Here is a 24,690-nt window from a genome sequence, read left to right on the forward strand (position 1 = left end):
ACAAAGCTCATTATTTAATTTGAAATATATACAGATTTAAAAACTAAAAAAAAATTAATATATATATATATAATCATAGATTAAACTATTAAGTAGATATTAAGTTTCAACTATTAACTAATTAAGTAATAATCATCACTAAAGCACTAAGCTAAAATAAGTAGTATACAATAATATAAATTAAGAGAACTAATAAACTATTACACTATTACAAACTCCTCTAAAAAAAAGAAATATTACAAATTGTACAATTAACTATTGTAGCAACATTACAATTAATTGTAAATTAATAAAATCATAATTTTTCAATTTGATCAATTTGATTTTGGGGTAGAGTCGTAGCAGTGAGTTCACTGAGTGATGAGTTGTGTCGATTGTTGTAGACTGAAAATCAAGATTATAAAAGTTAATAAGTTATAAAACTTGAAATATTAATAAGTTAAAAATAAAACAAATTAGAATTAAAAAGTTATAAAGATGAAACAAAATTTTAAATGTAAAAAATAATTAAGGGAGAAATTGTGCAAACTATGGCAATGGTGGGTCTAATACAAAGTCATATTGCATCGGAGGTAGCCATAGATGCCGTCTCATGTATCACTATAAGTATTAAATTTGAAATCAAATTAATGAATACCAATTAAATGAAAATAAATAAATTAAAATAAGAAATTAGAAAATGAAATTAAAATAAATACCAGATCCAGGCTGATCATCACCCTCCTCCTCGACGTCGGCCTTCTCATACTCAAGAACATTTGGAATATAAATTAGAGTTCCCTTGATCCAATTCTACGTGCAAATCAAAGCCTCTACAGTGGCATGAGCTAATAAACTCTAAAATGAATCTAATATATGTCCTCCGGTGCTAAAGATCGACTCTGAGACTACAGTGCTAACAGGGATGGCCAAAAGTGTGCGGGCTATCTTTCCAATGATGGGATAATTCACGGCATTCACCTTCCACCAATTTAATATATCGAAATCTCGTGAAAATTGTAGAATTTATGCTGCTAAGTATCTGTCTATCTCTGACTAAGCCTCTACAAGACTCCGGAGGAAAGGTGTCTGCTCATACCTCTCACCCCACTACAATCTACGTCTTTTCTCAACCTCGACTTCAGGAAACTGTGAGCCTGAGGCTGAGGGATAGGTGTAGGTGCCACAATATTATCACCCCGTAGGGTGGAAAACTCATTAAATAATCTAGCAAGGGTTTCCTGAACCCTTGCTGCAATAAGTTCCGCCCATATTTGCTCGTACACAAGGCCCATTATAAATATCATGCCATCCAACTTATACTTCGAGTTAAATACGACAGCTACATATAACAAAATATTAGTCCTAGTTAAATCTCTCCAATACTTGTCGTACTTTATCCTCATAATCAATGTCATTTCCCGCAACCTAATGTGACCACTCGCGACCATGTCATCTAATTCTTCTTTTACCCTACATATTTGCTGACATACAACATTGGATGTAGGGTACAAAGTTCCAAATAGTCTCGTGGTGACATCGTAAAAAAGCCTCAAAAACTCTACAAAAATAGCTACAATTTATCATTCATCATCTATGAGTTTCCTCAATCCTCCGTGATCATCAAAATATTTAACATATTGGATATTTTCATCACCCAATAATGCAAATGACAACTTATATTCTTAGGCCACCTCCAACATCAGAAATGTTGAGTTCCATCGTGTAGGAATATCAGTACAAAAGTCATTCTTAGATGTTAAGCCCGCAGATCTCGCAGCAACCTTGAATTTCTCCAACCTCGAAAGAGAATATCTCACCCATCTCATAGCAGTCCTAACCCAAGCAATTAAGTTATGAAGATCCCTCAAATCATCAGTGACAATCAGATTCAGAATATGTGCCGCACATCTCACATGCAAACACTCACCACCCATGCATACACTCAGTATTTGCCTCTCTAAGGAGAATATCTCACCACCTAAGATAAGTCTTCAAATGTCTCAATGCAATATCGTTAGACGAAGCATTATCGACTGTGACTGTAACAACTCGGGTCAACCCCCACTCATTTATTGCGGCCTCCAAAGCCTTCTTAATTGTCTCACCCTTATGATCGGTGATTTTATAATATTTTATAATTTTCTTTTGCAATGTCCAATAACAATCAATAAAATGCACAGTCAAAGACATATAATTAAAATTTTGGATCAATGTCCAAGTGTCAGTGGTGAGACAAACAAATTGATCAACCAATTGACCCCTCAACTTCTCATTTTCAATGTAAAAATATTTTTTTACATCATTTGCTACTGTGTGGCGAGAATGAATATTAAACATTGATTCCAAGTAGCGAGAATACGCTTGGAACCATTTCCCATCAAAAAGTTGAAAAGGGAGCTCGTCCATGATGATTATACAAGCTATGTATCTTTTACACTCATTGGGATCATACTTAGTATACACCCTCAAAGTTGCACTCCCATTAGTTTCATCCGCCATTTTTTTAAGTCTAATTTCTAGCCTAGATTGGTTTTTCTCTTGTAATGATCTTAATATTGGACTTTTTTTTGCATTGCTCTTCTAAGTGCACCTTTAATTGTGAGGTGTCATGTTTCCTATAGTGACATCCATAAATTTTTTCACAATGGTTACACTTGGCTTGGGGGTTACTTGGGTCATCACCCTCTAGTTTGGTGAAATGGCTCAAAACTATTAAAACAGGTTTCTTGCTAGGCTTGTGGGCGGGGCAAGGTGCTGTAGGGCTAGGGGTAGGGGTATGAGTAGGAAATGTAGGTGTAAGTGTAGGGGTAGGGGTGCCATCGGCCTGGTTGATTTGTGTATACAAATTGTGTACTGTTTTTTTATAATTTTCACTATTTTTCATGTTGCATATTTGCAAGAAATTCCAAAACTCTTATTATATACTTGTTTCATCTGGACATTGATCAATATGAAACGTACTCACAGTGAAGTGAGGGCAGAGGAGTTCGAGACTCTTAACTACCTTGACATTTGAATATGAGGTGAGACTTTTTATGTTTATTATTAATTGGTTGAGTTGTGGGAATCTTATGTTTTGGTAAGTGACTGTTATTGCCTATTGCAAATACTTTAAGGCAGTTGGCATTGAGTGGAATAGAACTTTTTCTGAACATTTTGTAGACAAAATCTTTTTGGTGATAGAAAATTAGGAAGAAAAACGAGGTGCTTATAATAAGGTAAACTTTGTTGTTAAACAAGATACTTATAATAGAAAAACTTTTGGTCGGACTAATTGCTTATTCTTCTTTTTTCCTTTGGACACGTTTCTTGTTTTCTCACATCTTGGCAAGTGGATCGAGTTTATCTAAATTCCTTGGACGTGATTTCTGTTTTTTTCCCAGAATGCCAACCATGTAACCTTTTGTCTACATTGAAAAATTAGACTGAACCAAGAGAGTTTTCTTCTCATAAGGCATAGTGCCAACATCAGTTGATGCATAATACAAAAAGATGCTTTGTATTGATGCAGTAGCAGTAGAGAAACCAATCACCTTAAAACCAGGTGAAGAATACAAACAAGAGACTGCTTTTTGCAGTGGTAGCTACCATTGTTACTGAATTGCTAGAAACCTGGCTCTTGAGCAGAAGTTGATGAATCAGTTGTAATGTACTTTGAGTTGTAATGTTAGCAGTTGTCATGTGCTTTGAGTTGTAATGTTAGCAATTATTGACAAAGTACTTTGCTATCAATTATGTAAGACGTAATTGTAGCTTCGCAAATTGTACAAGAATTCGTAATGCTTAAATAGAAATGAGATTTGTACTATGGAAGTTGTACTATGCTTGCTAAATCAGTATTTAAATACCAAAATAAGTTGTCTCCACTGCCATCACGAAAATTTATATTTAAACCCCAAATTTACATTCAAATTCCAAAATTACAATCCAACCACTTAATTATATTAAAATCCCAAGATTGTAGAGTACTTATGGTTGGGTAAGTATACTATCTTGACTCCTTACTCCAGCATGTATGTCCTTCACCTGCTGATCACAAAAAAAAAACTGTTAGTGGGGTGTTAAAGGAAAGACTTGGACATGACAATGTATAAAACGTTTCTAGTTGCACAATTTTACGATACCTCGTCTATCATGTTTCTTTTTTGACTTTTTCTTTTATTTTTCAGTATTGTCTTCACTGTAGAGACTCGCCGTTTGGATGGAGGCCTACCCTTACTTTTAATACCAGCAAAACTATGAACCCCATTATTTTGTTGTTTTGTTTCACTTGGACCATCCTAACACACAACTTACTCACACCAAAAAATGCGTTCATAGTTTCTCTACGCTGGGTTGTGGACATTCCAGCCCAAAACGTATTTCTCACATATGCAGGTACCCATTGATGCCACTCTTCATACAACTTACTCAACCAAGCCATGTCTGTTAAACCATTGCTATAAATGATGTTGTGCCACTTTGCTTCAAATTCTTGACAGCTTAAAAGAGTCATATATACAATTTAATAAAGGGCATTTAAAGTTGTCATATTATGAATAATATCGCAACTTGTGAGGTAATTTGAATAAAATGAGGCATAAACAGAATCTATGCTTGGCTCTCGAAAAAACTATTGTTATTGCAGCTTTCATTGCCTTATCTTGGTCGGTTTTAATCGCATTAGGAGCCCGTCTTGACATACACTTTAACCACGAGTTAAACAACCACACAAATGTATCTGTGTTCTCGTTTGATATAAGGCCACATCCAAAAAGTATTGATTGGCCATGGTGGTTGACTCCCACGAAAGGGGCAAATGACATTTTATATTTATTTGTCAAATACGTTGTGCCAAACGTTATGACTCATCGTTTGATATAAGGTCACATCAAAAAAGTATCTATTTGTCGTGGTGGTTGACTCCCACGAAAGGGACAAATAACATTTTATATTTATTTATCAAATACGTTGTGGTAAACGTTATGACATATCCAAATGACTCATATACTGCCCTACTTCGAGCATTCGCCCAAAACACATTTCTCAACTTCCATTCTTCATCTAGATCCATCGCATAGAAAAAACCATTATTTTTCTCTTGTTGCCGCACCAAATACTTGTGAAATGGCTCTGCATCTCCTTCTCCAAGCAACTCATTATGAACTTTGTTGACATGATTTCTGCACTCTTTCTCTCCAAAAGTGAGATTCTCATATCCACTCCCTTCAACAAGCATAGTTTTGTAATTTTTAGCTGGACGGATTCCGGCTTTATCCATCATTTCAATTCTTTTTTTGGACCAACTTAATAATTTTTTATGGCAAGCAATATATCTTGACATAATCGGGCTCACTACATGATTTTGTTCGAGGACAACATTAGATAACTGATACATTCCATCTGCTATTTGCTTTACATTAATCTTAACCTTGCAATTTGTCCCTCTTATCGGTTTTGGCTTATCAACTTTTGATGACTTGCTTATTGGCTTGTGATGGTGACTGCATGCTATGGTGAAATATTTTACCTCCCTATAATTCCCAGTAGTTGATGTTCTTTTCGACACTCCAAATCCCTCATGTTTGGCATACTTTGTGTAATATTCAATAACATCTGCTTGAGTCTCAAATATCATATCAACCTTCGGCTCTTCAACATTTTGATTCTTGGTATATTGAGATCCATCTTGCTTTTGTTGGTCTACATTAAGCAAAACATGATTTATTTAAAATCCGTTAAGCATGCCATAAAATAATCGATATTTAAAAGAGTCAATAAAACAATGCCATTAAAAATTCAATAATTAACATCTAACTTTGTGGAGTGTCAGGACCGTCACTGTCGTGTTCTTCCTCGGAAAATATCAATCGACACGGTTCCATCTTGATTATAGCTATAAAATAAAATAATAAAAAAAATATAAAACAACTCTATATAAAACCAAAATTATATAACCGAAATTATTTTTAAAACTCGTATTATACATATGGTTTCATACTAGAACACACTTCAGATTTTAGACATAAAACACACCTTAGACTAGAACACAAATACATACTTCAAACTAGAAAATCTAAGGTAATCGACACTGGATGTGTAAGCAAATACATACTTCAAACTAGAACACAAATGCATACTTCACACTTTATGGCAGTCAGCACTGAATGTGTAAAATGCAATTTTTTCCAGGCAATACCAAACAGAAAAAGAAAAAAAAAAAGAATAAAGCAAAGGAAACTAGAATGGAGAGAGAGAGAGAGAGAGAGAGAGAGAGAGAGAGATACCTACAAGGAAGATAGGAACCAAAGAATGATAGAGAGAGAAAGTTGTGAAATGGACTCAGGGAAGACTAGATGGCATGGACGCAAGGAAGACGGGATGGCATGTACAACGCCTTCACCTTTCAGTCTTTTCTCTAGTATCGGGCAGATCACTTTTTGGAGAGAAAAAAAACTGGTCTCTCATTCTTCCACCCAGAAACATCGAAAATAAGGAAATATTTTTCTCTGCACTGACAAATCACTCATCCTCCGCTCCGCAGCATTTCACGCGTCCAAGAGAAGGTAATTACCTCTCTCCATGGTCTGTGTAATATGTGTGTACGAGAAGGAATTTTTAAACATATTTTTTTGAGTAAAATACTTGTGTAAATGATCCGTAAATTTTTGGATAATCTGAGATTACTCTCTATACATTTTATATCTATTTGTATGTGTATTTAGTGATTTTTAACTAAATTAATAACATCTATTTTATCTTCATTTGTATGTATATTTAGATTACTCTCTGTAAATGCAGTGTTTTTTTATTAAAGAAATCATTTTTATGTATATTCTCGAATTTTAAAGTTGACTTGAAGGTTTTTAGTTGCGTAGATTTGGGCCTCGTTTGTTTTGAAAAAACATCTTATTTAATTATTACAACTTTCTCAACTTCTAATATAAAATAAAATAAACAATTCAATTTTTTCAAAATTTAAAATAAAAATAATATTAAAAAATATATTTTAATAATATTTTATTTAATTTTTTAATTTTAATTTTATTTTATTTCATTTTATTTTTGAAAACAAACGAAACCTTGATGTGAAATTGGAAGGAAGGCTAAAAACCACATCTCGAGTGGAAAACGAGCTGACTAAAGTTTTGTTGTAAAGAAGGTTAAATTGGACATTTGTTATTTCGTGCATTTCGTGTTTTATAATTATCGTGCGATATAGCATTTTTCTTATAGAACAACCCAAGACTTTCAGATATTTTGTTTCAGGTGTTTGGGTGGACGATCCCAGAAGCAACATCGAAGAAGTGGGACAAGCCAGAAGCAAGTGATATTCAGATGAAGGTTTACTCGGTGCCGTGCTTGGAGGATAACTACTCCTACCTGTCTGTAATCTAGACTCGTTTTTGTGCTTCAATTTTTCAAAAACTGTCTTCGATATGTGACTATTCTTGTTTTGATGGTTCATTAGAATCATTACACGTTGCTGCCAAATTAAAACGAACGACGATAGATCTCCGATTCTCCACAATATTTTTTACTTTCTATTTAGCTTCGTGTTGTTGGACTTAGGGTTTGCACTTGCAGCATCGTCGATGAGAGCTCGAAAGAAGCCGCAGTAGTGGATCCCGTGGAGGCCGAGAAGGTTGTAGAAGCTGCCAAACAACATGGCGTCCTTCTCAAGCTCGTTCTCACCACCCACCATCACTGGTATCACAGATTCACCACTCTTCTCCCCCTTAAAGAACAGGTGTCACAGAAACACTCACCCCCTGGATACACCCAGATATTCCATCACGATTTTGTTCAGTCTGATTTACGCTTTCTATCTTTGCCAAATATCGACCACTGGATATTCGTTGCCTTTAGCATAGTTTTTAATTTTCAATTTAACGCCGGTATTCTAATAGGGATCACGCTGGGGGAAATGATAAGATAAAGCAGCTGGTACCTGGGATTAAGGTCTATGGTGGTTCGCTCGATAATGTGAAGGGTTGCACTGATCAAGTGGAAAACGGTGATAAGCTCGTCCTTGGGGCTCATATCAATATACTCTGTCTTCACACACCTTGGTACGGTTGTTCTGCTTTTCCCCCGCTCGGCTTTCCATCTCCCTTGACCAATTGTTTATTCATTTTGTAATGGACTATGTTTTGGGTGGAATCGAGTTCCACTTTTCTAGTTTGTATATTCAGCCAATTAGCAACTTCTCTATTCTAAGAAAACAGGACAGAAATTACCGATAAAAAAGAAGAAGAAAGAAAACAGGACAGAAATTAAAATCTATCTAAACTTTAGCTCGTAGCACCTGACTTTCTTATGAGTTATTAAGTTATAAATTCTTCCTAACCAACCAGATGCCCTGTTATTTTACATATTTTCTAATTCTCTCACTAATTTTTTCTTGAGAATCGATTCATGAAGTGACATGTTGTGACTGGTTTTAGGAAAGACAAATTGAACCCTGACCACTAGGAGGTTTTCCTTTACAAATAACTTGTATTGAAGTTTTTGATTTTATGACATACCCGCATTGGATAAACTGTATTTCCGCTTTCAGCTTGCTAATCATAATTTAGTTATTGAAAAAAGGAATTTGCTCTTCCAAGCTTAATTCAGTTCTACTTAACACATTTTACAAATTTATCATTGATGCCATTCACTTTGTATGCAAGAATCGACATTCTTTATGTTTATGGAACCACTTCTCTGTACCGCTTCAACATTTGTTGAGAAAACAGTATGTTGTCTCTCAAAATCTTTTGGATATTGAGTTCTGGATTAACTTGGCTTATTATAAGATGTTTTTTTTATCTTCCTTTCAGATAGAGTTCCCTTTGTTTTAATTTGTATTAAATGCGTGAGTATCTAAACTTGGCAAAAGAAACACTTGAACCTAGAGGTAATGCTGCCTGTATGATGCCTTGCCACCGTATAAGGATGGACGCAGCAGATTCTTATCTATGTATTATCACTTCTTTATATACTCAGTGTACATGGGCTTCTCCTATTTCATTCGTATTAATAAAACTGTCTTTCTTAAAAAATAAAGTATTATCATTTCTTCTTTATGCTTTTTTAAAAAAAAAAAAAAAAAAGAAATCTTGTGTTTACGTTTTTTATGCATTCATGCCCAGCTTCTTTATTCTTTTTGACTTTGTCTGTCTTTGGGCTCTTTCATCAGTCACACCAAAGGTCATATTAGTTATTACCTGACCAGCAAAGAGGAAGAAGACCTAGCTGTTTTCACTGGAGACACATTGGTAAGTTGATTGGAGAATTTTTTGTGTGTGTGTGTGTATGTGTAATCAGTTTTCAATAGGTGACATATGATTTGACGAAAACCTTTTTTTATTTCCTGTTCTGGTATTGGGACCCTTCAATAAGTCTGATGGAATTGGCTCTATATCAATGGAATTTCATCATCCATACATATTAGCGTGGTATATTCATATCATAACATATGAGCAGTAAGAACTAGCATTCTTATTGAGACTCAAACTCATAGGGAAGAAAATATATTTCTGAATGGAATCAACTATGTGGTATTTACAGACAAAATTATTTGGTTATTGGATAGAAATCAATATACTTGTAATGTCGAATCGGGATCAACAATTTTCTTTTGATTGGAGAGGCCAGGGGTTAGAAAAATAAGGGGAAACAATATTGATGATTTATCTTGCAGTATATTTGAACTCGCAACAGAAAATTTTCTCTAAGATAGTGGACAATTGTGATCCTTCATTTTCCGGAGGAGAGGGGGTAGAGAGAGAGATATTGAGGGGGGATGTCCTGGATAGCAAATATTCTTGCATTATGATGTGGATATCATATCTGTGCAAATGAGATTTGAAGTCTTAATTCCTAAATTATGTCTTCCTGGCAATTTTCTGGTCAGTAACAATGTCTCGTTTTATTTAGAACCAAAAGTTCTGTCTTTCGTTTATAATTATATGGTATTTAGGTTACCAATAATTATCACTCGTTTATTGCAGTTTATTGCTGGTTGTGGGAAATTTTTTGAGGGAACAGCAGAGCAGATGTATCAATCACTATGTGTGACACTGGGTTCATTGCCCAAGCCAACTAGAGTGTATTGTGGCCACGAGGTATGAGAGTTTTGATGTCCTTTCTTTGGATTGATCTCAACGTTAGTATAAGTGCGTTTAAGCACAAAGCGCCAAGGCTGAAGCGATTTGCATACCAAAAGCAAAGCACATTTACAAAAAGTGCTTTTGTGTGAGCTTAAAGGTAACAAAATGTGCTTTTGCAAAATTTTTGAAGAAAAATATTAAATATCAATTCAAGACCTAGAAAATTATATAAGCAAATATTCTTAAGTATTTGTTGATATTGAAGATCATTTACATACCACGGTACCAGTACCAGTGTTGCTTGTTGCATATATGATATGCTTTGAACCGGATATGATGGTCCAAGTTGGCTTCCTAGATGGGTTGTATTTGATTACTTATGTTAGCATAGAAGTCAATACCTAATGTCCGTGAGCTGTTGTGGTTGTGGCCTTTTTGGTATGGTTTATACATGCCAGACAAGCTTATATTTAGTTATGTAGTAAAGCACAAGAAAATTATATAAAATGCTATATTTACATTTTATGTAATTGAGTTAATAGGCTAAACATATTAGTCTTGCTTTTTGAAACTTTTTTTTAAGTGTATTTTATGTTTTTTAGTTACTATAGATCATTTTTATAAATGCACACTTCCATCGGGCGTGTGCTTGCATGTTGCGCATGTTGCCCCTAGTCTCTATATGGCATTTGTGCTGAAGTGTGCCTATGGCTTTCATCAACACTGTTTGTTCTTGGAACTGGATTAATTAAAATTTATTTAATTAATCCAATTATTTGTAGCCAAGAGTTAGAGGTGTTTGTACATTGTGTTTTCAGATTTCTACTGTTGCATTTGACGTTATTGCTATCAACAATCCCTGGTTAGTTTCTATCCCACTAGACATACACATGGGTGTGGTTCAATCAGATAATGGGGAAAAAATTGTTGGGCTGAGACAAGCTGAAACTTATTCTGGGTGACCTTTAAGAACCAACCTGTTGTGCTATTTCAACTGGTCATGTTGCGTTAGTTTCTAGAACTCTGTCCAGCCATTGCGCACAATTCCCAAAAAGTCCAAATCTTCTTTGGAATGGTTTTTTATTAATGAAGGAGAACTCTATTGATGAGAAAAGTAGGCATTGGCCAAGTAGGCATTGGAACGGTTTTTCTCACATCCACTTATTAAGAAAAAATGGCTTTTCTCACATCCACACCAATGGCTCCCTAAATCATCAGAAGCCAGTCTTCCATAGAACACTTCATGGTTCAACTGGTGTTACCAGCCCATCGAAGGGCTTCAGTTACTGCAAAACACCATGAATTGTACTCTGCCGATATCCAGATTTTTCCTACCGTCTTGAACATTTTCCCTTTCAATTAAAGAATCCTCAATATGAAATGTGAATTTTCAGCCTTAAAAAACTTCCTGCTGAATTATAAGGCTCTGTTTGGATTCATAAGTGTTTCATCTCATCTCATCTCATCTCATCATTATAACTTTCCCAAATTTTCACGCAAAATATAATAAACAATTCAACTTTTTCAAATCTCAATTCATCTTTTTTAAATTTCAAAACAATAATAATATTAAAAAATAATATTCTAACAATATTTTTTTTAATTTTTATCTTTCATCTCATCTCTAAATCCAAACCAGCCCTAAAACTTCTCAGGTACAATACATAATTAGGCCGTGGCTTAAATATGTAATAGGTACTTGAAAATTTCATTTTGATTCAAAATGTTCAATCTATTCATTTTCATTGTGACGTGTTATTAACCATGATGACACAGCTCCATGAGTGCAATATTGTTGTCATCAATATTTTACATGTAAGGTAGAGCTGACATGGTGAGGACACGTCACAATTATATTGGTGCTTAATTGGCACCTTATTAGAGTTATACGGGAAGATTGGAGGAATGACTTTTGAAAAATGATCAAGGATTCAAGTACCTAAATGAGTGCTTGAAATCGTATGGCTTCTTTAAATTGAGCAAAACCTAGGGACCAATTATGTGTTTAACCCAAAAGTCTTCCTAAATTTATATGAATTAGTGGCTAAAACATCCATTGGGCAGGGTGGGGAAACCTCAAAACAATAGGAGTATGTCCTTGATCACATTTATTGAAATTAATTATGTTACAATCGGATTTGACAGAACTTACTCCTTTGTTACTCATATTTCTTATCATAGTTACTAATTGTTTTTATAGGTAAGATAAATTATGTTACCAAATCCTCCCACTCGCGCCTAATGTGTTTCTAAATCTCTACACCACTTGCCCCATTTACCTCTTTGGTGCACCAACCCCCCCATAAGCTTCCATATTTACAATCAATCACCAGTTTTCATAGGACTTCTGTCTCCATGTTATACCTTCATAGCCACTTTCCAAGCAAGGCCCAATTGAATGTTCTCAAATTCTTTATACCCAAACCACCTGACGAGATTGGTCTACACACCTTATCCCAGCTGACCAGGTGAAATTTGAATTCATCTCCTATCCCACTCCATAGGAAATCAAGATACAGTTTCTTAATCCGAGTTGCTACACTGACAGGCAATTGGAACAAAGATAGAAAGTACGTAGGTAAGTTAGAAATGGTGCTCTTGATGAGAGTCAACTGGCCCCCTTTCGACAAATACAATTTTTTCCACCCTGTCAATTTACTTCCTATCTTTTTAATAATTGAATCCCATATAGATGAGGCCCTAGTAGCAGCCCCAGAGGTAATCCCAATTAGGTAATGGGAAGAGAAGCTACCTTGCACCCAAGAATGCTAGCTAGCTGCCTAGTGTTACTCACATTCCCCACTAGTACTAACTCTGACTTGTCAAAATTAACTCTCAGGCCTGACATTGCTTCGAAGCATAATAACAAAGCCTTCAATGTCCTCAACTGGTTGTGATCTGCCTCACAGAATAAAAGGCCGTCATCTGAAAAAAGTAAATGAGACAAAGTAATAGTGCCCCTATTGGGGTCACCAATCGAAAAACCAGCCACCAACCCATGGGTGACCACTGCCGATATCATCCTACTCAATGCCTCCATAACGATAACAAAGAGAAGTGGGGACAGAGGATTTCCTTGCCTTAGATCTCGAGAGCTGCTGAAGAAGCCAGTTGGACAATCATTAATCAAGATTGGAAATCTGGCCGTAGAGATACACCAACTGATCAAGCTACGCCGTTTAACCCCAAAGCCTCATCTCCCCAACAAATACAAGAGGAAATCCCAGTTTACATGGTCATATGCCTTCTCCATGTCTAGTTTGCAGAAAATCCCTGTTGGGGAGGGCCTTTAATCTGCTATCTAGGCCCTCGTTTGCTATAAGGACTGAATCCAGGATTTGTCGCCCCCTAACAAATGCATGTTGTGGCTTCGTAATAATCTTGCCCAGAACCACCATTAATTTATTGGCAAGAACCTTGGAGATAATTTTATACACTCCATTTGCCAGGTTGATGGGTCGAAAATCCTTAACCTCCAACGCTCCAATCTTCTTAAGGATCAACACAATAAAAGTGGCATTTAGACTTTTCTCAAACTTTCCAACTAAGGAAACTTCCTAAAACACATTCATCAAATCCACTTTCACCACTTCCCAACAAGAATGGAAGAAGCCCATCGAGAAGCCATCTGGGCCTGGAGCTTTATCTTTACCCATTCGTCTCCCTACATCATACACTTCCTCCTCTTCAAAAGGCCTCTCCAACCACGCCACTTCTTGGGGCTCAATAGTATCAAAACCAAAACCATCCAACTTTGGCCTCCATCCCTCACGTTCTGTAAGCAGTTGTTCATAGAAATCCACCACATGCTCACTAATCATAGGGGCCTCCTTACTAACTATACCATTAATATTCAGCATTTCAATGATATTATTTCTTCTATGAGAGTTAGCAACTCTATGGAAAAACTTTGTACTCCGATCCCCTTCTTTCAACCACAATGCTCTTGACTTCTGGCGCCAAAAAATCTTTTCTAATGATAAAACTCTCTTTAATTTTGAAACCAACTCGGCCTTCCGCGATATTTCTTTCGGTAAAAGAGCTCTAGACTCAAGTATTCGCTCAAACTGTTGCAACTCCTCCACCATGAGTTTCTTACGCTCCCCTATATCTCCAAAGGATTGAGTGTTTCAAAGCTTAAGGTCATTTTTCAAAACTTTTAGTTTACAGGCTAAGATGAAAGAGGGGTTACTGTAGAACTGATAAGAAGACACTATTGCCTAACCTTATCCACAAAATCTTCATTTTTTAGCCATATGTTTTCAAACTTAAAGTATCGGCGCCTGCTTCGAATGCCCCCACAATCCAATAAGATAGGAAAATGATCTGAGCAAAGACGAGGCTGCCTCTTTTGGCACACCTCCTGGTAATGCACCTCCCACTCCGGTGAGATGAGAAATCTGTCCAACCGAGACCAGATCTGATTATTCGACCAAGTAAAGGAGCCCTCCAAGAGAGGAATATCCAGCAAGTTTAAATCAAAGATACAATCTGAGAACTCTAGCATTGCGGGTCGCATACTACTCTCACCAGACCGTTCACTAGGGGATCTGATAACATTAAAATCCTCTCCTATACACCAAGGAAGATCCCACAAGCTGTGTAACCCAGCAAGTTCCTCCCATAAAATTATGTTTGGACCATATAGCCCAGCAAAGGCCCACACAAAATTATCTACCACACTTTTAAAAGAGCATGCCACTGTATAATCCCCCACAAATTCCTCTATTTTTTCACCGATTCTTTTATCCCACATTACTAGTATTCCACCTGAAGCCCCATTCGAAGCAAGATACACCCACTCCGCATAAGTACAACTCCAAGCACTTTGAACTAGTCTTCTAGAAACAGTTTTCAACTTAGTTTCTTGTAAACATACTATGTCCACCCTCCACTCTCATAGCAAGTTTTTTATACGAAGTCGCTTACTTGCCTCATTCAACCCCTGGACGTTCCAAGATACAATTTTTGGCTTCATAAAGGAGAAGCAAGCCCCTTCCCTTTGGATCTTTTGCGGCTTGAGCTTCCTTCATAGTTCAAGGACCAAGTGAGGCGCTTGAGCTCCTGCTGTTTTTTCGACCCTGATTTCGTAGATTGTGTGTGACCTGCTTCAATGGTAGTAAGTAATGCCAGAAACTACTCTTCATAACCCACACAGTCCATACCTATCAAGTGTTGTAGATCTTTCACCTTCTGTAGCATCCAATCCGGTGTAGCCAACTCATTTGGTAGTAAACGATTCAATGGGATAGGCTCCCCTTCACTAGAAGCCCACTGCAGAGTAGGTGTCACTCCCCTTTCTTCCTTCCCAAATAATTTTCTACCCTCCCATTCAACCACAACATCACTGAGGGAAATTGAGTCTCAGGAACTATCAATACCTCACTGCCAAGGAGCCCAACATCAACCACCTCCATCCCTACACCCCTACTACCCCTAGAGCTGAGGCTTCAGCACTGTCGGCATGCCCTATAGAGTCGAGATGATCCTCGAGATCGACCTGGACCTCTAGTAGGGGAGATGAACCTCCCAACGAGTTCATTGGCAGCTTTCGGCTACAAGAAACTGCAGCAGCGGCGCTCAGTGGCTCTAAAGGATGCCTTTCCAGCTGTTTTTCGAGTGGCTTGCGACCAAGAAGCATCCATTGAGGACCTCATGCTTATATCAGGGGACCAAGTGCAGTGGAACGCCACATTTAGTAAAGTGGTGCAAGCTCGGGAAGTAGACATCTTTGAGGCTTTTTTTAGCCTCTTATATTCTGTGAAGCCGAATAGACAGCAAGCTGATAGTTTATGGTGGAACCCCGCGGGTAAGGGCATCTTCTCAGTTCGATCCTTCTATAAGGCCCTTTTCCAAGCCGCAACTATTCAGTTTGCATGGAAGAGACTTTGGAGAAATAAGGCGCCTTAGAAATCGGTCTTCTTTACATGGACAAAAACGTGGGGGAAGATTCTGACTACCAACAACCTGAGGAAGCGACGGATAGTTATACTAGACTGGTGTTTCATGTGTAAGAGATCCGGTGAGACAGTAGAACCCCTCTTGTTACATTCCGAGATAACTAGAGCCTTGTAGGTGGAAGTCTTCAGTCGAGTAGAGTTATCCTTTGTTATGCCGGCAACTGTAGTTGATCTATTGGTCAGTTGGACACTTCCGAGAGGAGTTCAGTAAATTAAGGAGGTGTGGAAAATGATCCCGATCTGTATTATGTGGTGCATATGGCAAGAGCGCAATGATCGGACTTTCGAAAACAAGGAGCGGTCGCCGGAGGAACTTAGAGCTCTATTTTTCCGTACTTTATTACTATAGGCCATTGCTTTAGATTTTAATAGCCTGAATGTTCATGACTTTCTAGCTTCCCTTTCATTGACTTAGATAGGTCTTATCTCTTGTATATCATCTTGTGTATTTGGGCTTTGCCTATCTCTAGTTATAATATATATATTTTTTTATAAGTAAATATTATAAATATTATAAGTAATCTATTTATAATATTATCGATTACTTATAAAAAAAAAATTATGTTAAAACAAATAAAATAGGCGTTGTCCAATTACTCAGGGAGTATACAAAATAAAACACCTAGTTACATTCTAGGTACCAGAAAATGATACAAGAAACTCATGAACAGTAGTTCCATTGAGTGCAATAGCAGAAAACCAAAGAAATAAAGTGTGAAGAGATTTCCAAGTTCATCTAAAGTGCAGTTCCATTGAGTGCAATAGCAGAAAACCAAAGAAATGAAGTGTCGATATTTCTAAGTTCATCTAAAGTGCGCTCCCTATCTTCAAAGCTCCTAAGTTACTGATCAGAAAAATAAAATTGTTTCTTATCGGAGTTTTCTGTCTGGAATTTAATGTTTCTGTCGTGTATTTTCTCCAGTACACAGTGAAAAACTTGCAGTTTGCTCTGACAGTTGAACCAGATAATGTGAAGATACAACAAAAGATAACATGGGCTCAGCATCAGCGGCAAGCAGGCCTCCCCACCGTTCCCTCAACCATTGAGGAAGAAATAGAAACGAATCCATTCATGAGGGTTGATCAACCAGAAGTCCAGGTTTACTCTCTTTTAAGAATTACCACTAATTAGAGCATTAACATTGATTTCTCAATATGCAAATGCAAAATCACATATTTTGGAGATTGTTTTTTTACCATTCGAGAAAAACTCTCACATTGGAGTACTCATCTTTGAGTCAAAATAATAAAAATTAATTTTTTTCTTGAAATTAATTTTTTTTATATATATTTTGCAATTAGCATCCACTACATACATTTGACATTAATAATACAAATATAATAATAAAAATATATAATTTTTTATATATTATATTAAAAATATAATAAAATGATAAAAAAATATAATATATTATAATAATAAAATGAAGGTGAAGGTGAAGGTGAAGGTTTTGTTGTGTTGTTGAGGGAGGGAGAAGAGGAAAGCTATGTGAGAGAGAGAGTGGGAGGAGAGAGAAAAAAATTAATAAAATAGCATTTGAGAAGTGAATAGTGTATCTCCATAGATGTATTGAGACTGTTCATAGTTATGGAAATATTTCCATGTGCATAATTCAATGTAGTCAATTTAATGGTCTAGTTATGCAAATATGTGTTTACATTTGCATATAGATAAATCAATGTCAGTGCTCTAATATTGTCTACGGTGGCTTTGTATCCACACATTGAAGAGATGGAAATTCATAAAAAAAAAAAGAAGAAAGATATGTTGCACTTGTCATGCTATTTTTTTATTTGGTATTCGGCAACCATGTAACTGCCAATGGAAAGCTTTTGGGATGACCTTGCGCCATACAACTTACATAGACGTTGGCTATTTTACAGGCGAGGGTTGGTTGTCGATCTCCTGTGGAAGCTCTCCAGGAGATACGCCGACGGAAAGACAACTGGAGGGGCTAATTGATGATCTGCATAATGCTCTTCCTTTTGGTGCAGGCGTGCCTGTGTGTGGATGTAGTCCAGTTTGTGAAATATTACCGCTCTTTTCTGCTTGGGATTGCAAAGTCGAGACTTGTATTTTGTTTTTGGCTTGGGTTGTAATGGACCAGTTCTCCGTGATAACGATGGAGGGTGACGTGTCTCGTTTTCATAATAGAATAATGTTATCATGTCTATTTATTTTGACTGCTCATATATTTAATTTTTTTTTTAAATTTTTGTATTTACTGATTAAGGAAGTGATTATTAGTGTATTGATATATATTTTTTATTTATTTTTTAAAATATTTAAAAATGTTAAAAAAATATGAATAAGAAAAAAAAGTTAAAAAAATGAATTGAGTTTTGCTATTTATAAGTTTCATATATTACACACCATAATTTCTTTTATTTTTATTATTTAAAAAAAAAATAGTTTTATTCTTCTTAAAATAATTGAATTCTTCTACTAATTATCTATATATCATACATTTAGTAAGATTAAAAATTTAAAAAAATAATAAAAATAATGATGTGTGGTGTGAGGCTTATGAGTAGAATTTTTCAAATGAATTTTATCTAAGGGTATGGGGTTAGTGCACTTGGGTCATCCTAGTAGCACTCTAAGTAATAAGATATCCCGTGGACATGTTGGGTTGACCGCACCCAATAAAGAATATTCAACATATTAATAATGTTAGATACAGTTGTTAATGTGTGAGGACTGCATAATCATTTTGAAAAAGAGTTAATTCACTATTAAAAAATAATTTTTTTTCATGTAAGTCTTGTATGTTATTCACTTTTTAAAGGGATTGTGCAATGTTTGCTTATTAGACGATTGTAAGTGTCATTTCTCTTCAACAAATATATCACTAAAATTTATTTTTTCTATTTTATCTAACAATTTTTTTAATTTATAATTAAAATATAAAAAATAAGATTATATTACGAGAATATTAAAAAGGTATATATAAAGCACATTTACAATATCTCTATATCCTTCAATATTTTTAATATTTCCTGATAATTTGATTGTAATGTGTCTATGCATTGCACACTCTAAATGTTAAAATCAGAAATTAAAAATCAGAAATGAAAACGAAACGAGTGTATTAGGAAATTCTTTCACACACTTGACTTCCTAAACAATAATGTAGGATGCGACTGTAGCGGGAAAAAGTAAAAGAAAAATAGCAGAAAAAAAAAGTTGGAAATAAAAAAAGAGAGAAATTGAGAGGAACAATGAATAAAGAATTTTTAGATAGATGAATAGTTTACTCTATATTTCGAGCTTCTCATTGGATTAACAATTCCAAAAATCAGATTTTGACTAATATCACATATTTTTATTTTTGTCTATTTCATTCAAAACACATTCTCACGTCAGATTATCTATTTATTCTTTTTATAATAATAAAATATTAATAATTTATTAGTTTTAATCTAATCTATTTTTGTTATATTTTACAGTTTTATCTATTATATGTTAATTAATAATCATATAGCTTTCGTATAGTAGCCAATCATATTTGTAGATTGGGATGACATTATTGTGATTCATGGGCTGAATGGCTTTAAGTTGAATAATTCAATGTAGTTCAATTTATAGCACATTAGCTAAATAAAGAGTTAGATTGACATTTGGCTAAGTCAATGTCAATATTCTTAGCGAGTTACTACAGCTAATTGTATTTTTCTTACATAATCGGATGAAGCTCTTTTTTTTTAGCATTTCATAAACTAATTTACATTTCATTTATAATATATAAACAGTAAAGAATGCTCTAAACATGAACCACACCCAAAATCCAAATAAAGCAAACAAAATCGAAAAAGGAAGGAGACAATCTGTCATGTGTCAAATCATTTAGGATAAATGAGATGAGAAATTCTTAATTTTCATCCCAAATATCACTCAAACACGAAACACTTTTTAATTTTTAATTTAACTTTTTCATATAATCATGCAAGAAATACTATATCAGAATGTACAACGGAAGTGATATTACCTCACAGGAAATATCTCGGATCTAGTGCGGTTGTTCCACGGATTCTCCAACGTCGTTGTTTATCCACGATTCTCACATCGATAGTGGAGTGTGCTACGTGATAATCCCAGAGCAACACTCACACGTTCCATAACCTAGATGTCGTGACTAGAGATAACCATTTTGAGAAAGAGCTTTTTTTCCAAGTGTATCATCCAAAGAGGGGGAGAGACTATGTAAATAGCCTCTCTAGTGTAACCCCCTGGCTAGCCATTAAGGGCCAGCCATCAAGCCTCATGAAGTGGTTTAAGAACCACTTCATAACCTCCAAGAGAAGGTGAAGGGGTGCCCACTATGAGTGCCCATTTCTTACAAATCATTACAACTTTATAAACTTTTAAAACAAAATACAAAAATCAATATAACTTTTTCAAATTTCAAAACAAAAATTATATTAAAAAATTATAGGCTGAAACCGATTGATTGGGGAGAGAAAACGATATCATCAGTCTCGACGCGGTGCGGTTCAATTCTTCAGTCTGCCGTCGACATCTCTGTGACGGAGGAGGGATGCTGCGTCCATTGTTGAGTGAGAGTAGAAGGCTTAGAGTTTAGGGTTTCCGAACCACTGATATCGGTTTCCCCTCAAATCTTCTCGCCCGCCGACCGGTTCCTTGCTGGTTTCGTGCTTCGGTGGCCAGTCTGATTGTTTCTTGTACACCCCTAGGCAACAACACTTGGTTTGGTCCAAGTTGTGCCACCTGGGATGTAGTCCAGGTAACGCAACCTAGACTGTAGTGCCTGGTGAACCTGGGTCATCCAAGTAGTGTAACCTCTATGAGATCTAGACAATTGTCTTGGTGTGCTCTTGTGCATTGTGTTTTTATTTTTATTGCAAATAATATTTTTAAGAATTAATTGTTAAACTAATACTTGAGTTTTGATGATTTTGCAACTTGTATTTCAATTTTCAAAATTTGCAAAATTAATATATCAATTTCAAGAAATTTACAATTAAATATATTCGTCAATCATCCATTAGAAAATTAATAAAATAATTGTCACATAATATGCGTTAGTATTTAATTAGCTATCGTTGATATTATAACAATGTTAGTTAATTAAAAATTGACATTTAATTTTTAATTAATTTTTTAACATGAGATTTACAAATATATTCAATTGTAAGCTTTTTAAGATTCAGATGTTAACCTTGAAGTGTTGTAATTGCAAGTGGCACTAGACCGCATGGCCGGTCAACTTCCCATGGAAGACGAATAATCTATGATGATAAGATAATCTAGCAACGCAAGGAGTCTCCTCTCGGCTTCTCTATAGAGAGCAGTGGTGGAGTTTATGAATCTTTCCTACATTCTCCTTGTGGGTGGTGATATTCCAGGATGTAGAACCCAATATGTTTATAGTAATTTTTGCTACCCACGCTGACAAACAGAAGGTGATGGATGGGAGGCCATGGCTATTTGACAGCAATTTGTTAGTTTTGAAAATGTTTGATGGTTTTACCAAACTAAATAAGATCCCTTTTGATTGCAAGACGTTCTGGGTCCAACTACATAATTTATCTTTGGCTTACATGAATCGTGAGAGTGGAAAGCATATTAAAAGGTCACTGGGTAATGTAATTGATGTGGATATCCCGGACGATGGAGCTGGCTAGAGTAAATTACTTTGTGTTAAAGTTCTTTTTTTTTTTTATAAGTATTTCTTCGTGTTAAAGTTGAGATACAGATATCAAAGTCACTAGTAAGGGGCAGATCAATTAATGTTAATGGGAAGAAGAATTGGATTCCAATTAAGTATGAAAAACTCCCGAGAATGTGTTTTGAATGTGGATGTGTTATACATGAAGAAGAAGCCTGCCATAATAGGAACAAAAAATGGGCTCTTATGACTTAGAAGGTTCAACAATTTGGTTCTTGGTTATGCTCTGATCCAATCTTTTATCGAATGAATCATTTCAAAATTGGAAGCTAAGATAAAGAGAAGGAAGGAAACAATTATAAGCATATGGTGGGAGTAGAACAAGAGGACGGTAGTCGATCATAAGAAAGCTCAGTATGGTGGTGGTAGGTGATGGCAATTTGGTAATTGGTAAAGGAAAGAATCTTGAAACTGCCAAGAAACATAGATTATTGGATAGGGATGAAGAACTAACTGATATGGTGGCGGATGTTGTGGTGCAGATAAGTAAACAAGATTTTGGGGGACAGTTCAAAAACAATATCAGTTAAATAAAAGTAATCCGACAATTGATGGAGTGGGAAGTGGAGGGGATCATCCAGGGAATTGGGTGGGCCAGAAGAAAGACAGATCCATTAATTCTAAAATAGCCCAAGTTTGTAATATCAAAGTGGAAGCAATGAGAATGAGAGTGGATGCAATGGGCTTAGGCTCATACGAGCCGATCATTAAGGTGGAGGATGATATGTTGATGGCGAATGAAAGGGTAATAGAAGACTTAAGAGCGGTAAATATAGAAATAACAGGCACAATGGAACGAAGCTTTGATAAAAAAGCAAGGAAAAAGAAGATCTATCAAGAAAAGGGTAGATGGAAATGCAGAACTAGAGATCAAGATACGCTTTTTATCTCTGAGCATACCGGTATCTTATAAAAAGAGAATTGGTAGACGAGGAGGAAATGATTTTGGTGATACAAAACCTGAAGAAAATAAAAAGGGGGAATGAAGAAAGGGAATAAGTTGAAAATGATAAATTGGCAGAGGCTGCTAGGTAGCTCTGCCTGGAACCATGAAAACATTAATTTGGAACTGTTCGGAGCTTGGAAACCCCCAAATAGTTCAAGATCTTCACAACATGGTGAAAGAAAAGCAGCTTGTTTTATTTTTCCTCATGAAAACTAAAATAATCAGTAGTAGGTGGATGTTTCTTAAAAAAAGACTGGGTTTTGATGGATGTTTGTCAGTGGATCCGATAGGCAGAAGTGAGGGATTAGCCTTGTTGTGGAGATGAGAGGTTAATATCACAATTCAAAGTTACTCTAGCAGACATATCACTGCTACTGTGAATGAAGAATCTGATGTGAAACAGTGGCAATTTACTCGGTTTTATGGACACTTTGAAGTTAGTAAAAGGCAGAAATCGTGGGAGTTGCTAACTTACTTAAAACCAGCAGATTAGGTGGGTGGATGTGTATATGGAGATTTTAATGAAATAACCTCCCATGACGAGAAACAAGGTGGCAATTCTAGTAGTGAAAAAGATAGTGAACTTTATGATTTGGGTTGGCAAGGATCAAAATATACCTAGAGCAATAAACATAATGACGAAACCTTTACAAATGAAAGGCTAGATAGGGTGGTAGCAAATTATGTATGGAATAGTATGCAAAATGAATTGACAGCGGAAGTGTTAGAGGCTAGAAGCTTAGAACACAGACCACTATTGTTGACCTGCAGCAATAAAAATAATAAGAGGATTATACGACATAAGTGTTTTGAATATGAGGCTAGTTGGGGCTTGGAGGAAGAATTTAGAAGATTGATTGGAGAGGAATGGAAGAAGAGTACTACAACCACAGATCCCATTAGCAGTGTGCAAGAAAACACAATGGTGTTAGATAAGTGAGATTGTTGTCCCATCTTGGCCCTCGTATTACTGGTCCATTTGGTTCATTTTGCTAACCCTTACTATTGGACCTGTTACATTTTCTATCCCTTCGAAGCACATTGTCCACAAAGTGCTATTCAAATTAATCCAAATGTGCTAATCCAAACTGCAATGAACTAAGTCACTTAAAGAATACTAGTATGGAAGGCACGTACTTGATTTCTAATGAAAGCAAACAAGGGCAAGTAAAACCCTCAAAAAATTGTATTAATTAAGAATGTTTATCTTCAAGATTTTCCACAAGTACGCATTTCTATGTACATGGGTTTGGGGTTTAATATTTTTGGATTAGGGGTTAAGATTTAGGGTTTAAGGTTTACGATTTAGGGTTTCAAGTGTAGGCTGTTGTGCTTAAGGTCTTAGGTTGTTGGGTAGGGTCTACGGTTAAGGGTTTGGGATTTTGGGTTTTGGGCCTAGGGTTTATATGGTCCTAGGTTTAGGCTTTAGGCGTTTACAAGTTGGGGCTTAGGATTTATAGTTTAGTGTTTTAGGGTTAAGGAATTTTGTGTTTTAGGTTTTCGAGTATTAAATTTAGGGTTTTAGTGTTTGAGGGTTTCAGCTTTAGGGTTTTAGGGTTTAGGTTTAGGGTTTATTGTTTAGGGTTGGTTTTAGGGTTTAGGGTTTGGGGCTTAGGGTTTGTGTAATGGGGCTTAGGGTTTATGTTATGGGGTTTTGGGTTTTAGAGTTTGGTGTGTAGGGTCTTAGGGTATTAGGTTTTAGGGTCTTGTGCTTGAGGGTTAAGGGTGGAGGATTTAGGGTTTAGGCTTAAGACTTTAGGGTTTGGGGTTTGGGGTTTAAGCTTTAGGTTTTGGTTGTGGTGCCTATGGTTTTGGGTTGTTGGGCCTTTGGTCTAAGGTTCCGGGGTTTGGATTTTTGGTTTGGATCTAGGCTAGTTTGTATGGTCCGAGGTGAAATTGTCATATATTAGCATCTGATTAATGTTCCCAAATAGGGGAAGGGATCGGTCTTTGATGAACCTTCATCTTTTAGCTTAATAATCTTGAAAGTAAACAATTGCTATTTTAGGTTGGGAAAGCTCAAGTATATGTTAGAT

The 24,690-nt window shown here is 35.8% G+C and overlaps 1 protein-coding gene across 1 annotated transcript; it reads left to right on the top strand.

The window, feature by feature from the left end:
• The first annotated feature begins 7,189 nt into the window (after positions 1 to 7,189).
• LOC109000916 (hydroxyacylglutathione hydrolase cytoplasmic) lies at positions 7,190 to 18,228 on the top strand. Its single transcript, XM_018977967.2, has 7 exons — positions 7,190 to 7,346; positions 7,549 to 7,671; positions 7,872 to 8,033; positions 9,146 to 9,224; positions 9,960 to 10,073; positions 16,941 to 17,117; positions 17,903 to 18,228. Exons 1-7 carry the CDS (start codon positions 7,300 to 7,302, stop codon positions 17,975 to 17,977), a joined length of 777 nt encoding a protein of 258 aa, XP_018833512.1. The 5' UTR covers positions 7,190 to 7,299; the 3' UTR covers positions 17,978 to 18,228.
• Positions 18,229 to 24,690: the final 6,462 nt, after the last annotated feature.

The sequence above is a fragment of the Juglans regia genome, chromosome 7 (assembly GCF_001411555.2).
Source record: "Juglans regia cultivar Chandler chromosome 7, Walnut 2.0, whole genome shotgun sequence".
In the NCBI taxonomy this organism is placed as follows: Eukaryota; Viridiplantae; Streptophyta; class Magnoliopsida; order Fagales; family Juglandaceae; genus Juglans; species Juglans regia.

What these genes read in the sequence shown, in the direction of transcription:
- LOC109000916 (XM_018977967.2), top strand. Translation starts at nt 7,300, where the DNA reads ATGAAGGTTTACTCGGTGCCGTGCTTGGAGGATAACTACTCCTACCT. An exon ending in GAGGATAACTACTCCTACCT is followed by an intron (nt 7,347 to 7,548) that starts GTCTGTAATCTA and finishes TTGCACTTGCAG; the next exon opens with CATCGTCGATGAGAGCTCGA. An exon ending in CTCTGTCTTCACACACCTTG is followed by an intron (nt 8,034 to 9,145) that starts GTACGGTTGTTC and finishes CTCTTTCATCAG; the next exon opens with TCACACCAAAGGTCATATTA.